We start from the raw sequence: 18,779 nt of genomic DNA, 5'->3' as shown, positions 1-18,779 counted from the left end.
TTCCTATTCATTTACGGGCAGGTCTCTCTTCGATGGATAGCCCTCGCAAAACGAATGGCCCCTTCCCAGAGAGCTTTTGTAAACATTTAAAAAGTGAACTAGGGGCCTCTGGCCACCAACTACTGAGAAAAAAAACCACACGTAAAAAATCGTAGAACAACCATGTCCAAGTTTTTTAAGAGATGGATGGCTTCAAAACACGACAGGTACACCCGAAAGAAAGCGTATATTTATCTCTGATAGCAACGTTATGCACCACATTCATGTTTTATGTCGTAGATGGAATGCTATGAGCGCACGAAAAGGCAAAACGCCTTCAATTTTTGAATAGGCAATATGGGCAGCCTAGGAACACGCATAATTGTATCAAGGCGCTACATGAGGCTTTGTCTATTGAAAACCATCACTCTAACGATAAGGTCGTTCCATTCTTCCTTTGTCTTCTTTGCCTATAGCTTTGTCTATTAATTTCAATAATCAGTCTACAGTTGAAAGCCCTGCCGTCTAGTTTTTTATTTGATCCTACAGCGCAGAAAGACCAGTCCCTTGAGATCGCGGTTATTCATTTAAGCTCAGAATTTCCCGGAATACTACCATGCTAAGAAGGAACACCGTATGGACATTCGAGAGTTGCCAAATTTCCTTCGATAAAACGTTTATTTTTGAGGAAAGTTGTGGATATTTTTCCTAGAAATGTTCAGGAACTACTGGTGAAATTGCGATCAAAATTTTCGGAAAAATTGATAGAAAAATATTAATAAATTTACCAGAAAATTCGATTTTAATCAAAGGCAATTTGGCAACGCCTTAAGGTTCATACGGCGTTTTTCTTTTTCCGCAGCACGGCAGAATAGAGGGATAACGTTTCTGCTTCCTCGGACGCCTCGCGGCAGTTCGACGGTGAAAGAATCGCTGCGTTTGAGGCGATTAAATCTTGCCCTCGGGACGCGGCTATTTAAAGCCGAAACAAAATACATCCTTTAAATTGTTATTAAAAAGAGGGAAACCTGGAAAGAAACGCGGAAAAAGGCGAACGGAGTAAAAGGGTGGGAGTCAGCTGAATACGGAGCGGGGTAGGAGGGGGGGGGGGGGTGGGAGGGACGTTAAAAAGAAGCAGGCTCAGCCTCTTGGGTTGCCTTTTTACCCTTTTTTAATTAAATTGAAGGCGGGCGAACTCCGTTGCCTCGCTGAGTTAGGAATCGCCGATTTAAAACTGGGATACGCTCCGGTTGAAAGTTCGGACTGGTAAATCGAAATTAAACGGAGTTAGGAATCACCTAGTTTTATTTTATTCTATTTATTTTTTTTTTTTTTTGGATTTGTGTGTGTCGCACAAGGTGGTTTTAAAATTGTCAAGGAAACACGCAGATGCCTTATGCAGCGTCAAAATACAACACGGGCCTTTTAAGTTCTATTATTCGATGCCGCGATTATTGTAACAGGAGTTCGGATAATCGCGCCAAACAGTGCAGCCTGCACTAAACGTATAATAGCGCCTGCAAGACTGTAGGAATACCTCGCGCACTGCGCCAAACAGTACGGTCGGCGTCAAGCCCATATTAGCGCCTACAAGACTGCCTGAATACTTCTCGCATTACGACAAACGCAATGCAGTCGGTCAGTTGGCCTGGAACGCATATCAGCGCCTACAAGAATGTATAGGAATGCTGTTGGACTGCAAGTCATCATTTTTGACTTTCTGCTCAAGTTTTTACCATAATTAAATGGGAAATATGTATCCTCATTGTAACGATTCATAAATTTAGATGAGATTTAATTTTGTTTTGGTTACACTAAAAGAAAATAGTGCGAACGAAAACATCGCGTCGAAATTTTCGATACTTTTATTTGAGATAATCTAGGTAAATTCACGGAAACTTTTCAGAAAAACTGTGTGTAGTTTTTTAAAAACATATATGAAAAATAAAACATGAAAGTGGTGCATAACGTAGCAATCAGACAATCAGAGATAAATATACGCTCTCTTTCGGGTGTACCCCTGCACCCGTCGTGTTTTGAAGCCATCCATCTCTTAAAAAACTTGAACATGGCTGTTCTACGATTTTTCTACTTTCTTTCCGCCTTAAGGATCCAAGTAATTTCGAAACTTCAAACACGTACTTTTCAAAATATCGAAAACTGCACTTATGCGCCTTGTCCTCCAAGCTCCTCATGTGTAGTGTTCCAAAATGGACTCTTTCATTTTCGCACTAATAGTTATGAAGAAAGAAAACTCTAAACCTCTCTCCGTTATAGTTTATTCGTATAAGGAACCGTTCTGTTTTATTCAGTCCAATTAGATCACGTGTAATACATTACGTGTATTGATCGTCTCACGCTACGACCAGTGGTGTGGCGTGAATATAATCGATTATCGATATTCTCCCATTTGAAGCTATAGAAAAGAATCGATTATTAAGGTGTTCGTTACGAACACCTTATTTTATCGATTCTATTCCATAGGTTTAAATGGCAGATCAATCGATACATCGCAAAGCATGCCACGCCACTGGCTACGACTAGGCGCCAACATTTCTTGATGACCAAAACTATAATCTGAGCTTTTATGACTGGCGCCGACGACCTCGTCAAAACGAAATTTGAGGAAATCGTAGCTTAATGAAAAAATAAAACTTTCAACTGCTTTTCCTTAGTTTCGACATAATTTGACTTGAATCTTTCCTCCTAGGCTTAATCCGATTGAGAAAGATTGTTAAACACCGAAAAGGGGAAAATTACAAAATTTTTCGAAGGGAAGAGATAATCGCACGCCGCCTTTTGTCGAAAAACTTAGGAAAATCGAGAGAATGCTCTTCTTTCGGATTGCTGCAGAAATTTTGATAGTTCATCAATCTAAATTCCATTTTCAGCCGTGTAGTCCATGGAAAAATCTAAATTGCAGTGCGATCAACAGTCCGGCTCTTAAGCCTCCTTCAGTATTTACTTTCCTGGAACTCATTATAGACGGGTCGATTTCTTCGAAATATACTCGTATCCTGAAGGTTGGTTTTCAACCGTTGCGTGGCGTGTTTTGCAATTTATCGATTGATCTGCCAATTAAACCTGTGGAGAGGGATCGATTATCAGGGTGTTCTCAACGAACACCTTAATAATCGATTCTGTATCATTGCTTCAAGTAAGGAAATATCGATATACATCGAAACACGCCACGCCACTGATTTTCAATCCAAATTTTGCATCAAGTCATTGGTAAAGTTTTCAGTGCAAACAAGAACAGCAGGGCGTTTCTTCACAAAACTACAAAGTTTGATCTGAAATACATTATGCCAATCTGCTCGTGAATCTGCTATTTCCCAGGAAATAAACATTTACTTTTAGTAAGCGTTGGTTTTTTTAACACCCAGTCCTGAAGATTTTGACAAGTCTCATATTTTGATTAATTCGCAAGGGTAAAAGTGACAACACAACGGATAAATCAGGGTTGATTTTAAGGTTGCATGTTAATAACTACTGAAAACATACGCTCAGCGTCATTTTACTTCAACGCCTAATCCCGTAAGATTTAATAACGTCCATACAAAACTCGAATATTTTTATTCATTCGCGAGTGTAAAAGCGACAACAGGGGTGGATATATCTAGGGTTGATGTTAAGATTGTATAGTAGCAACGCCCTGAAGAACTGGGTCAGAAATATAGAGGGATGATGCCGCAAGGAAATTGCACTCCGTGGATGGTCGGAGGGATTGAATTTTTCCCACGACGAAAGTGCAGGGTTTGTTCTTACCTCTTTTCAAAGAAACTTCAATGATTATAAATATTCTAGCTTCAACTCCATGCAGGGAGCACATTCAATTCAAGGCAGAATTCTCGGTCAATCTCCTCGCAGATCTAAAGCTGCAGCGGACCGATGATTGAGATTGGTAGACAAAAGCTCTAGACAAGGAATACAAAAGGGATATGAAGGGATCCTATAGGTAGAAGCGGGTCGTTGCAATGGACAAAGGAGGTAAGTAATAGAAAGACTAACGGTGACCTACGACAGATCCTATAGTTAGTCCATCATTTCCTCCCTTAGTCTGTGGGAACCATCCATTTCAACCGATACGATCGCTGCATACTCCCTATGCCTCCTTTGTCTATAGATTTATCTATCAATTTCAATGATCAGCCCGCAAGTTTCATAAAAATGTATACATGCATCGGTGTAGGTTTCTAGGCTGCTGTAGTGAGGAAGAAAGCCATATGAGCTATCAGATATTGCCAAATATCTCTTGTTAAAGAAATGATTTCCATAAATACATGTTTATCTCTAATTTTCCTTTAATTTTCCAGGGCATTTTATCCGTACATTAATCTACAGAATCTGCAAATCTCAAAGAGAAATATTCATCCTCCCTTAAGATTAAAAAGTTTATCGGGGGAAATTTTGACAATGTCTGAAGGTCTATATGCCGTTTTCGCTCAGCAAGACAGTGTAGAGGTACGATATTAATAATTCTGAATGATTCAGTTTGCGATCTGACGTACGTAGACCATCGTGATTTCATGAGCGGGAGGTTTGAATTCACACGTCAAGAAACGTTGAATACCTTGGTCTTGGTTAGGAGTAAATTTCAGTAAATTCCGTTGCATGAATAGTGTTCTACGTTACATTTTGGTTAAGAAACATGTATCAGAAAGCATAACTTCGTACCCTGTCCAGTGGTCCATTGTAAAATGGATGGTTTAAAATCCTTTGAAATACATATATTGGGCGCTGTTATTTGTGTTCTTATTCCTGTGTTATATAAATAATCCTTTATTCTCATGCAACAATGTTGAGTGGTTGAGCTGTCGGGAGCTAAGATCATCGCGATTGCGAAAAGGGTCAAGTCTCACCGGGGAGCAAGGACTCACCGTCACAAACAATCTTTTTCCATTACTTCACGTCTCCAGAGCTAAAGAACCCAACTAGGAACCTCTACAAATAACTCCTCTGTAAATAATGAAAGATTATCGTGCTGTCTGAATCAAATTCAACGGTGTATGAAGTCTATTCTCATTATAGGTTTCACGTATTGAGCTTATAGTTTGGCTGTTCCTTTAGGCTCTAAAATCTCCATGACTTAATCGAACCCAACTTCAGAAATTACCCATGTTCATACTCTCCCGATCTGGATCCATTACTTAGAAATGCTGGATAATACCCGGTAGAGTGTTTCACTTCGGACCAATTTTGCTTCGAGAGAACCGGAGTAATATGAAATCGGAGCGAAATAAAAATTTTACGGTGTTGATTCCGCTCTTAGGGGACTGTTCTCACCTCTTCTATATTGACCACATTTAGCAAAAAGGAACCAGCGCGATAAAATTTGTTTTAAAAACTGTGCAACTTTTTTTTTTTTTTAAAAAAAAAACTTAATATATGCACAATATTAAAATTTACACAATGATTCTCCTATGAAATGAACAATTTTTATTTGGAAGCAAATACTATTTGATATTCTGGGAAATTTTTTAGATAATAATGAGGAGGCAACCTTTTTTTACAACACTGTAATCGCGCTGGTTTCTTCTTGCTGAATGCGATCCATATATTCATCGAGTTTTTTTTTTTTTTTTTGGGGGGGGGGGGGGCATAAAGTGCATCCGGGGTTAAATACACTCTCGGCTTTATCTTCAGTTTCTAACGATATACATTCTACAACAATGAGCAAATGGACTACATTTTACAACTCGGATCCACAATTTCGGGGGGTGCCGGGGGGAGGGGTATGCATCCGGAGTTAGATACACTCTGTACTTTATCTTCGATTTCTAACGATATAACGATATACATTCTACAACAATCAGCAAAAGGACTACATTTTACAATTCGGATCTACAATTTCGAGCTTACTTTAGAAACAACGCATGTAGCATTAATTTTCTTTTGCATATAAGTATTTTCACGAATAGACTAGAAATTGTAGTTCCTAATTGCAAAATAAAGTCCAAATGCAAACGCTCATGGTACGAAACGTGTCGCTCTCAGTGTGTGAGTCATTAGTTCTACATCGTCGGTATGGCCCTGAGCTTTTATCTTTGCAATGCTCAAAGTAACTACGCAGAGCAAACAAAGAACTCAGTGAATGAGTTATCCGTTTGAGAGGGGTATTTTAGACCTGCACGGAAACATCCACCCACTGCCCGAAGGGAATTGCGCTTTCCCTTTGAGAGAGATCCGGGGTAACTAGCATCCAAGTTTCTCTGGAAAACTTGTAAATGATGAGTCCGAAGCTCTCGAGACCAGCTTTTCAATTCCTCATCGAGAATTAAAACGGGATCTTTGAATAAGGATCTACACTCCCTCTCGCGAAAGTTTCATTTCAACTTTGTCCACTCAGTCTCTCCTCTCGGAAAAGGAAATTGATTTCGACAGAGAACTAAAAAACATTTTCACGTTGAAGATTCTCATCTCCTGTAATTTACCGACAACGAGTATTTCCTACATCAATTAATTTTTCGTTTTAGACCTGCGACGGAGTAAACGCGAAATAAAAGGTTATCTACTTTGACCCATATTACAATACTGCCGTGCTAAGTGAGAACGTCTTATGAGCCCTGAGACGTTGCCATATTCCCTTCGATAAAAAAAATTACGGGGAAAATTATGGATATTTTTCTTAAAAATGTTCGAACAATTTTGCTTGCGACTTGATCTAAAATATTTGAAAATTTCAAGGAAAAATATGCATAATAATTCTCCTCAAAACACTTGTTTTATCCGGGGGAATTTGGCAACTCTTGAATTCCCATGCGACTTTCTTCCTTAGCAAGGCGGAATATATTGTGTTAGACGTTAGACTGACGCACGGTAAAAGCACAAAATCAAATATTGCCACTTTGATCCGTATTATTAAAAAATTGTACTTTTCTTAAAATTGAAATTAGTCTGGGAAAACAAATATGAAACTCCTCGACTTCAGATCTCTTACCAGAATGTACGGAGAAAGGTTCAAGAGTGTTGAAATTTATTCATTTCTCGCCAGAGCGAGAGAAAATGAAATTGTCTTTTGTTTCCCTTTCCTGCGTTTTATTACGTCATGCAAATTTTTCTCCCAGCAGCTTTGATGATGGCCGTGAAACAGACTGAAAGAGAATGGGAATGGTGCTGCGCATAATAACTATGAAGGAAGGAAGGTGTGGACGACAAGATGGGAACTTTAAGTTTTCTGAAGAGAATATGGGTAATTCCACAACACAGCTGCCAGCTTTTTCAAAAAAAAGAAACATGGTACGTTTCTCATTGAAAAAAAGAGGAAGAAAAAAAGTTCGTGCTTGGAGCCCGAAGTTGAAAAGTTTTCGGACTGAACTTACAAAAACTTGAGGCCAAGCTGCCGATGTTTGTGTCACACGTCTGAAGTACTTCAGCACTTCGCTTGAATCCATAGAAGTTGTTCTTGTTTTGATATGCCTCGGAGAGCAAATCTTATGTGTTTCACAAAAAGAGTTAAAGGAAGGTTACAGATGTGATTTCAGGCAAAAATTATTCACTTTTTGAGTTTTCTCTTCCTCCTACTTTCCTGTGAGCTTTTGAAGAAATTGAGGAAAATCTCTTCGTTTTCCGGACAAGAGGACGTAACTCTATTCTATGGTTGCAAAATCGACTTAGCAATTCAAATTTCACATGAATTCGTACCGATGCAATTTTCGTCCAAATTTGTCTATTTTTGCATGAGATCAGAGGGAAAACCAGCGGAATTTTCAGTTAGAAATGCCCAAGATTTTTTTGGGTAAAAATGCAGTTTTTGAGAAGAAATTTGGTAATATCGAATTTCAGTTACGTTCTTTCCGGAGGGGAACGACAAATTGGGTCAAGTATGACAAAAACGCACCAAATCACATTAAGTTTCATTAGAGAAAAAGAGTTAAAAGTTTTACTCCTCCACAAGACTTAATTTTAAAGACAGATTTATACGCCCTTTTTTATGTTCAAAATATATTTTCTCTACTTAGAGTTGGACTGTTGGAACTGTTGGAAGAGTTGGACTGTTGGAATTTTGAAATTTGGAACTATAAATTCTGGCCCGGTTAAAAACAACGTATGTGCCATTAGTTTCCCTATGCACACAAGTGTTTTTCCAGATGAGCCAGAATTTATCGGTCCAAATTGCAAAGTTCAGTCCAGTTTTCGACAGGAGAATTTTTCCGACTAATCGAAGCCAAAACTGTTCCAAACTCATTATTTCTTTCAAGTGTGCGATTTAGTCCGTTTCTATTGAAATGGGTCTAATTTATGAACGATCGCAATATGTTGTTCCCTATACTATGTGACTCGATAAGCAACTATCCCTGGCAAAGCTCAGGGATTAAGGGTTCATTTTTCCTCGAATTCAAAGTACTTGACTTGAAGCTGAAGCTCCTCATTTTCAACCAGGTGGTACTGAAATATAAATGTATGTAGATGTAAACATCCCGCATGAAATTCCCCGATGCTCCACATCAAATTCACTCTCTCCGCCGCTGCGGAAAGGTATCTCAGGAAAAAAACGGCCGCTTTCCGAAACCTCTCTACGATAATCCCTCGTAGGTTATCAAGAAATATCCAGAATTCTCTCGGAACCGGCTATTTTATTCATAGTTATGTCTCCCGTTGCCAAGGGAACTACCGTACCAATTGATTCTATGAAAGAATCAAAAGCAGGTTTGCCGTGCCGTGAGCTAAAAAAAGAAAAAAAAGAGCGGAGCATTTCGTCGTCTCCCTCACTGATAAATGTAACTACATAGCAATATTGCCAAATTTCCCCTCACAAATTTCTCTTTCACCTAGAGAATAGTGGGTATTTCTAACTGCAAATTTCACTGATTTTTCCTCTGATCTCATGCAAAAATCAGAAAAATTCTGGACGAAAATTGCATAGGTACATTCTTGGAAAAAATCAAATTAATTGAGTCGACTTTGCAACCTTGGAATGGAGTTATTTTCTTTCGTCGGGAAGCGACGAATTGCAGGTGTCGAAAATGAAGCATGTAGAATCAAGAGGGTAAAAGTAGTTTTCTCTTCTTTTCAGAGAATCGCAATTTAAACAAGGACTGTTTTTGACATTATGAATTGTTTCTGTTAAATTTCCTCTCACAAAATAGTATGACGAGTAAAATTAGAGTTGATAAAAGCAAAGCAACCAATCCTCCTAGCTGGTTAGGAATCGAAAGTAAAATCGCGTAGAATGAAAGTAAAGTATACGCGATTTTAAGTCCAATTTCTATAATATTAGGAGGAAACGTTGCATTATTTTATCAATTCTAATTTGATTAGTCATATTATTTTGTGTAGCAAATTCAACAGACTACATGAACCATATTTCCCAATAAGGAGCCACATTCCTTTACTCGTCCATGAAAGCATCTACCCGCATTGGGGAAATAATGGCAATATACGTTGTTTCTCAAATGAGCTAGAAATAGCAGCTCCCTTTTGCAAAATTAAGTTCAAATTATTATCCTATCTTGGAACTATTTTATTTCATTTACATTATACACATTTTTCAGCGGTCCTGCGATCATTGAAAAAACTAAGTATCATTAAAACAGAGTCCATAATTCAGTTGTTAAACTGGCAACGTCGATGAAAGTTGTAGGCGCGTGGGCGCTCAACGACCCCTACACCACCCCGTTAAGCAGAAACCGTGTACGGGCAGTAAGTTTCCGATGAAATTACGCTTTCCCCGGTTAAAAGGGCATCGCGCCGGTCGTATCAACAGGTGACCTGTTTTCATTTGGAATTACCTGTTGTTTTCCCCGTATAATCGATTTCACGCCCAACAAGAGGGTGCGGTGGGCACGGGGATCTCCCGAATGTTTTCCCGTCGAAACATCCTTTTCGATGCTTCACCGATGAAACAGCGTAAGTCGATTTTCGGAGTGATCCTCTTCGCGGATAAATCTCGGTGCCTTTCATGGTTCAAGCGAGGATTGAGTAACGTCGTTTTATCCAGGGTCCAGGGGGGGGGGGGGGATATCCAGGGTTCGTAGACAACGGATCATCCCCGAACAATGTGCGGCTTTGGTATTAAACTTTTATGCTCGGGTCGTGATAGCCTTATATTTCTATTCCCGGTCAAAGTCGATTAATTAATTTTATGCCGGTATCAAAGGCACTTCCAGGGATTGAATGCTCGAATTTTTAGTGCCAGTGCATTGACTCACAGATGAGAACACCCTCACTCACACACACACACACACACACCATATAAAGACCAGAAAAAGAGAAGCTTTGACAAGAGAACATAGAGAAAGAAGCGCAAAAAATAAGAGTGGGAATCGATTAGTCGATTTTTCTTCCCATATGAAAATGAATACTGCCGTGCTGAGGAGAAACGTCGTATGAACCCTCAGGCGTTGCCTTTCTGTTGGTAAATCACAAATTTTCGGGAAAATTTGGAAAACATATTTTTCTTCCTATTTTTCAGATAATTTTGTTCACGATTTTCCGTAAAGTTCTTAAAGGAACAATGTTCATAATTCTCCTCATAAATAAACATTTTATCGGAGGAAATTTGGCGACTCTCGAATGTTCATACGGCGTTCTTCCTCAGCATGGCAGAATACCACAAGCGTCTTTTTTACTGAAATGAACACACACACTCATACGAACCCTAAAAAACACAGAAAAAGAGAAGCTCGGACAAGAGAACATAGAGGAGGAAAAGCACAAAAAGAGAGGGATCGATCATTCTTTCCCTTTGAAAAAGAATATTAAAAGCGTCTTTTTTATTGAAATGGAATTTTCATTGTTCTTAAATCGCTAAAAAAATGTTTCTTGCATAGATGATAGAAGTTGACTTATCTATCCGTAATGGTACATATATGTTTTATCTTCCTAAAATATTTATGTACATATTCATATGTAGCAGGCAATTAGTCAAATCAGGCGTTTTATCAAATACCTAGGACCTAGGTAGATAGTCAAATTTTGACGGTTTACGAGATGTTGCAAATATATGACGAAGAGCTCTTTGATTGTCAATATTTTGGAAGGAATTAATGGTCAATTCCACAAAATCTCCGTATTTTTTTCTCTTCAAATGCTCCTCATTTATTAAAACGTAAATATTTCAAAACTTCTGTGCTGTTTTAGCACTTACGATGTTAAAAATGTGTCTGGTGATCCGAAGTTGCCGTCTTTACTGTCCTCGCAGTTAACTTTACATCCCGTGAATGCGAATTTAACTGTGTCGGCAGTTAAGGCAGCATCTTGGGATCACCAGACACATATTAACATCCTAGGTGCTAAAACGGCATATTATTTTTTTCTGCGTGTATAATTAATTTTCAACGGTTATTATTGAACAATAATGATACGTTGCTGTTATTCATATTTCAGTGTACCTGACGCACATCACAGACACGTGTCGTGACACGTGAGCATTTAAGCTTAGGGAAAACCAGAAATATGAGCTTTCCCCAAGGATCACATGAAATATAAGAAGTAACCTTCGCGGTTATTATTTCCGCGACGTGGGATGAGGAAGTATTAGCGAAAGAAACCGCGCTGCTCACCCCCTAGATCAAAAGAAAATTTCAAGGATGGGACGTGGTGTGACGACAGCATTTGCAACCCTGGATGCAATAATTTGACAGATAGTCCAGGCATTATAGGAAAAATAGAAAAAAAAATTTATATATAAGGTTTTATGTGCCCAAGTTGTTCATTGGGGTGCCAGGGACTCCCAGCAAAAAGTCCCCAAGAATCCCCTGTACGCTCGACCCCCCGCCCCCCCAAAACCCCCAAAAAATCGACCTTTCCTCGGTTTTTCGTAAATATCTCAAAAAGAATTGGTTTTAGCGAAAAATGAGTTATCTAGTGAATAAAAGTTCATAAAATTTCCAATAAAAATGAATTCTGTGAATTTTTTTGTAAAACGACTTTGAACCCCTCAAAATGGCCGCCGAAAAAACGGGCATTTACGGAAATTTCAGTTTTTTCCCGAAAATGCCCATTTTTCTTTGAAACGGCTGCTCTCATGTAAAAGTTAATGGCAGATTCTGAAAGAGCGTTGAATTTCACATCAGAAATGATTAACATCGATCATTAGACTCACAGTCGATCTACGGAAATACGATATATCGAAGCTCTTCCGCCCGAGCCTAACAAATCAAGTGCTGGGTAGTTACTCATTTAAGTTTACGGTTCTGCTGGAGCAAGGAAGCGTTCAATTATCGCGTAATGCATCTGAAGAGGGAGGAGAGTCGGGATTCTCCCAGCCAGAAAACAGAAATTGTGCATTGAGTGTTGGGGGGGGGGGGGGGGGGGGGCTGAAAAATAGAAATAGAGCATTACTTTATAATTAAATGATTCCTCTTTTTCACTTCGATATGTCTCTAGTAAAGCAATAAAGCAATAAAACACATTTTTAAATGTTCATTTTTTTCACTTCGATACCTCCAGCTCCAGTACAGATGGTTGTAAGCGGGGGGGGGGGGGGACTCAGATCTTTTAAATGATTATCTTTTTAAGCGTAAGGTGTTCATGTACTACTTGAGCTTGAATAGAGTCAATTATAAAAACCGTGCTAAAGAACAAATGATCAGTATATTAATCACAAATAATATTTTCGATTTGTTTCACTTAATAATCATTGTAAAGCAGTGTATTCTAATTAATTACAATTACTTATTCGAGAGCAAGTGGTTGCCCAATAACTTTTTTGAAGGAATGTCCAGCTGTAAAACTTAGAGAAAAGTCTTAGAATAATCGTCGTCTTTTTGGCCTAAGTGCGTAATTGCTTACAACTTTTTCTCTCTTCTTTTCCATCTCTTTTTCTTGTTTATCCTCTTCCTCCTTCTTCTTCCGCCTTATTGCCGCTCAATTCTAGCGTTGCCCTCGCGTCATCCATATTGACCTTTTCTTCTTCTTCTTACTCGTCTGTATTAAGCAGAAGCGAGTTATCACACGAGATGCCGTTGCAATGCAAGCAAACGTTTGAACATTTCAGGCCTGTTTTTCTACAAACCGCACGATTTTCTGCAACCCTTAACACAGCCACAGAAAATTGCGTCCAAAACTTGTTTAGGTGCAGGCCCTAAAGTGGTTCGTACAGGAGTAAGCTGCGGATCCAACTTCCACCCCCAATTTAAAGACGGGAGTGCATTACCGAGCCACGTTTGAATTTGAAGGAATGCTCTAAAACCGTGCAATTTGGCGGCATCTTCTGTCGGTGGTAGAATTTCGAGACTACTTGTTTTAGCCGTGACTGCACCTTTTTTAAACCTGATGAAACGATGTTCGTTCAAACTTTCGATATTTTTATTTGCATGATAAAGTCCGATATATATTAATCGGACGCTGCCTATTAATAATATGATAATAAATATGCAGATATATAATATGCTTGGAGTAAGAATGCACACAGCCACAACGCGGATCGAGGGTGGAAGTCCGTGCAACTGCTAGAGATCAGTTCTCACACTAATCGCAAATCGCAAAACATAAGAAGGAGCCCGACGAGATAAATTCGATGGGGGGCAACGAGAGGCGAAAGGGGAATTTTTATGAAACCGAAGCCCCTGAACGAGCTACATATAAGCCCCCCCGAGTTCTAGAAAAGAAGGGCTCGTCCAGTGTTGCTAGGTATAATGTCCCTCCACTCCTCGGGCCATGTATTTCAGCATTAATCATTTTTCTGTCATTTGGCAGCTACGATTCCTCCCAAAATGCGACAATGCGAAGACAAAAACAAAAAACCGTGGCCTCATCCTTTCACATCGACGTCTTCGCAGGCTTGGACCATGCTTATCGTTCCTGTATGTTAGGTTAGGTTAGTTGTGCGGCTAAGCGGAGGAAGGGTAATGGGTGACACACCCCCCCCCCCCCCACAATCACTACTCCCTTCCCTCCGATAATGGCCTTAAAAAGGCGTAAAAAGGCTAATACAAACGACCCCCGAGTGAAAAAAGTATGACTTTAGTGTCATTAGAACCCTGGCCGCAAATGTTTAACTACCTAGTACTTGATTTGTTAGGCCCGGGCGGAAGAGCTTCGATATATCGTATTTCCGTAGATCGACTGTGAGTCTAATGATCGATGTTAATCATTTCTGATGTGAAATTCAACGCTCTTTCAGAATCTGCCATTAACTTTTACATGAGAGCAGCCGTTTCAAAGAAAAATGGGCATTTTCGGGAAAAAACTGAAATTTCCGTAAATGCCCGTTTTTTTCGGCGGCCATTTTGAGGGGTTCAAAGTCGTTTTACAAAAAAATTCACAGAATTCATTTTTATTGGAAATTTTATGAACTTTTATTCACTAGATAACTCATTTTTCGCTAAAACCAATTCTTTTTGAGATATTTACGAAAAACCGAGGAAAGGTCGATTTTTTGGGGGTTTTGGGGGGGCGGGGGGTCGAGCGTACAGGGGATTCTTGGGGACTTTTTGCTGGGAGTCCCTGGCACCCCAATGAACAACTTGGGCACATAAAACCTTATATATAAATTTTTTTTTCTAATCGCCGATTTTTGATCTAATATGCCTGGACTAAGAGTGTTGCTTCATTTTCTCATTTCCCGCTCTCTTTCCTCCCCTCATTGCCACCCCCTCGGCTCGCCGGACGCCCACGAGCTACTTCCGTATCTGCGAGTATGCCAAATCGTATCGAAAATCCTCCATTTTCCCACACTGAAAAAAAAATCTCGGTGTATTCACTGAGAAAAGGGTAAAATTACCAAGAATTCAGGGTTCTATTTGATCCCAGTTTTTCCTTGGTAAAATTACCATTTATGGGACTGGTAATTTTACCGAGAAATCTCGGTAACATTATTGAACTTTCTCGGTAATTTTACTGGACCTTGGTAAAAACGCCAATATTTTTTATCGACTGTGGTAGAATTACCGAGATAAAATGGCAAAGTTACCGGGAATTGATTACCAATAAAAGTGGTATCCTTACCTGAAAGAACAGTAAAAATACAGGTTTTTAGGTAAACTTACCAGTCTGTCCTGGTAAAATTACCAATAATTGGTAAAAAAGTGAGATGGAAAAGGTACCAACGGACCTTGGTAAAAACGCCGAGAATTTTTTTTCAGTGAAGAGCATGTTGCATCTAAAACTCCATCTTTCTTTTAAATCTCACCATTTTGATTGTAAGTGTACTCCTTGAACCAGTGGCGTGGCGTGAATTGCGATATATCGATTGACATGTAATTTAAAGCTATGGTAAAGAATCGATTATTAAGGTGTTCGCTGCGAACACCCTGTTTATCGATCCTTTTCCATAGGTTTAAATGACATAACAATCGATATATCGCAAAGCACGCCACGCCACTGCCTTGAACCACTCTATTATTATCCCCGGCCGAGAATTTTTAGTGTATTTTCCGAAGGAAATACACTATTTTTTTTCAGTGCGCACCACGCAAAAAAATGAATCGAATTAAGTGGTAAATCTGGCAGCATGCGTGTCTGCTTCGAGTGTTCCCTCCCGAGAAGAAAAACACGCGCACCTGCGCCACGACCCGTAGAAATAACAATTCGTCGCGATGCCATTAAGATGCCACGATTCGGATCATATGATGATACTTTTTTAGGATATATCGCCATACTCCTCAAGGCTCACGTTAATAATGCGCTTACGACATTTTTGTGACAGAGGCTCGAGTGGTGAGTGAGAAATTTTCCATTCTTTCCGAATGGGACACTCGGCAAGAGGTGACATTGGCCTTCGTGGTCTCGTCAAGGGCGGCCACCGCGTAATTAGATCTGTAGCCGTGCAAAAAGGGGCTGAAGTTCAAAAGCTCATGAGCCCTGGTTTTCGTTGTTCTTCAGGAAAGTTAGGGCTCGTGAATTTTTAAACTTCCGTCCTTTTTACATGAGCCGATTCAATTGACGCGCAGTGGACAGGGGCGGATCCAGCAATTTGGCAACAACGGATTCCCTCCATTTAAACCCATGTTAAATAATCGATTCTGGTCGGGGCACCTGGCCCCTCCAAGAATCGATACATTTACATAGGTTTAAATGGAGAAAAACAGTGTTGCCAATTTGCTGGATCCGCCAATGGCAGTGGATCGAGTGAATTACAAGGTCGGTCGGACATGACATTTTTGACTAAAAATGCGAATTTTGATGTTTATCTCGTCACAATTTAAATTTAAGGAGTGCTTCTAGAAGGAAATTGTCCACGAAAACTAACGGAACCATTTTTAGAACCTCTAAGTTTTGTTTAACGAACTCACACGTACATATAGGTCGCTTTATAGCACTCCCTCGCGCTCTACGACACCTAACCGGCTTATAAGCCTTAAAAGTTTCCAAATTTTGTCCGAGTTTTCCATTGACTCGATCCACTGTGTGATGTGTAGAAAATTTGTTCGAGCGGAAAAGTTTTCAGTATGTTAGAAATGAGCTGATCATTAGTCGGCATTAAACTCGGTAGTTAAAAAAAAAAGTAAAGCTTATGACTGTGTGCTGAAGTAACTCATTCGTACATCTGGGAAATACTCTAAACTTGAGGAAAGCTGAGGGTTATAAGATTATGATAGGATACTAAACAATTAGACATCTAGCCACGATTATTATTCTCAGAAATTAAAATGGATATTATCGCAGGCATGTCATTTTCCAAACGGATTTTCCGCATGCGACGCAACGCTGCTAGGCAAAGACGATGTCTCCAGAGACGAGGTAAAGCAAGATTTTAATTAGGTACAATGTTTGCTCTTGAGCCATAAATGTGTAATTAATCCTAACAAGGTTGTCAGATTGAGGGTCCTCTCTCTCATTATTTTCAATTGTTTTTGTTTGCTTCATTTCTCTCATTTTCTGTTTCCCTACGTCTAGAATTTAAAGCAAAAGAATAGTCATTGAGACCTTTTTCAGAATCCAACATTCTGATTACAACGCCTCACTCAAATGTATAAACTTCAGGATTTATTTAACGTTAATTATTGCTTTTCTAAATCGGCACGCACACCATCAGGTTGTAAATGAACAACACTAAACATAAGGATTTACTGCAAAGTCCTGGCAGTGCATACAATTGGGTGGATACCACTATTCGTACTCGTAGGATTCGTTTTGCCTACTCGTTCAATTGAAGGCGTTTTCAGAAGGCATCGGCATTCCATAGATTGAAGCGCTTATTGAAGAGTAATTGTCTCTTTTTTCACGTTTCCACCGTGGGACTCAAGAGTATTTCTACTCACACTTACGGACACGCCCTAACGTGTCCTGATGGACATTTTTTATATTTAACCTTTTGGGATTTTTGGACATTCTGGGTTTGGAACTTTTGACTTTCGGCACCAGCATTTAATCCGTTTTTTTAAGATTCGACTTTTTTAAATTTACGAGTTTTTCACATGTTTCTTAACAGTCGTTTTACCAGGTATCCAAAAAAGTGAAGGGACGATGCTAATTTATCCATTGCGAAAGGGCACGAGCAAATTAGAATACCGTAGAAATGAAGAGGCGGTCTCAGCTCTCAGGTCGCGACCTAAAAATGTTAAGCGGGATTTGCTGAATCGGAGCACGTCTAAATAACTCCGTTTCCAACTGGTATCCAGAGGAATTGACACGATTTTAGTTTCGAACGGTATTAGTATTCCATCGGTCTCCCGATGCGACTGATTTGGTCTGCAATTTTTACATACGAACCTCGACTCTACCGTGTTAAGGAAGAACCCCGTACGAACAATCGAGGATTGCCAAATTTCCTTCGATGGGCGTTCATTTTTGAGGAAATCGATTAATGAATATTTTTTGTCCTTGAAATTTTCAGGAACTTTGGATAAAATTGAGAACTCAATAATCTGAAAAATTAGAAGGAAAATATCCATCAACGCGTGAAGATTCATACGGCGTTTCTCCTCAGCACGGTAAAACTGAGAAAGAGGTGCTTCAACTAGGTCTCCAGTTCTTTATAACGGATCTCAAAAGTATTTGTGACGTCATCAGAGGATGCAAAATACAGACTGAAATTGAACTGAGTTTATCAGAAATTCACTAAGTAGCATCAGGAGGTTTGGAGGACGATTTCTTCACGAGCTTTAGTATTGAGGACAAAGTTTAACGACTGATTTCACGTAATAAAATTTTTTTCTCGACTTTGACATTTTGACGAGAGAATATTTACCAACTAGTTAGGATGATAGGTTGATTGCTTGAATCTCTTCGTATTCGAGGAGAAAATTAAAAGTCTCTAGTAAAAGGATTAAAGAAGAACTCACCTTGCTCTTTCATTTCTGCATGCCCCTCTTGTTTCCCGTTCATATTCGTGAAGACAGCGGAGTGGGTTTTAACGACGGAGATCGATCCGCCATTGCCTGCTGTGGAAAAAATAAATCGGAATTAATTTCGTGTCGTTCATGTATGAAATGCAACATTTCCAAATTTAACATCGACGTGCTCAAACACTCGTTTCATTTATTTAATTCGACTAATTTGTTAGAAATAGGTGGCATGAAAATAGTCCTCAAAAAAAAGGACGAGTTTCAGTCAGTGGTAGGTCAATAAAAAGAAACGCATTATTTGCGATGCTACTTAGATTATGCAACGTGGTGATCATTTGCAATTGCACCATCAATGATTTTTCCTAAATATCGTTTCCGATTTTACACTTATTCCTATTCAAGGGCGAGTAATTTGTGTGCGTTTTTTTTTTTCGTATAAATAGTGAGAACAAACTTGCACAATCTTTACAGTATCCCATATAAATACTTTGACGGAATGAGGAGGGAATAAAAATATTCGTAAACAAGGCTATAAACATTAAAAACTCCAAGAGGCAGGAAGCATTGAGCGGTAAATCGTTGAAATCTATGAAAATTACAAAAATACAAAAATCGAACACCCAAAAA

The 18,779-nt window shown here is 39.3% G+C and overlaps 1 protein-coding gene across 1 annotated transcript in view; it reads right to left on the bottom strand.

The window, feature by feature from the left end:
- Nucleotides 1–18,779, bottom strand: part of LOC109040352 (uncharacterized) — a 111,760-nt gene that overhangs the window by 37,319 nt on the left and 55,662 nt on the right. Inside the window, exon 4 of the mRNA XM_072304469.1 lies at nt 18,150–18,248. Within this exon, the coding sequence (XP_072160570.1) occupies nt 18,150–18,248 (99 nt within the window). The remainder of the gene's footprint in view (nt 1–18,149; nt 18,249–18,779) is intronic.

Source organism: Bemisia tabaci, chromosome 9 (assembly GCF_918797505.1).
Source record: "Bemisia tabaci chromosome 9, PGI_BMITA_v3".
NCBI lineage: Eukaryota > Metazoa > Arthropoda > Insecta > Hemiptera > Aleyrodidae > Bemisia > Bemisia tabaci.
The sequence above is the reverse complement of the archived record's forward strand: the minus strand, read 5'-3'. Positions and strand labels throughout refer to the sequence as shown.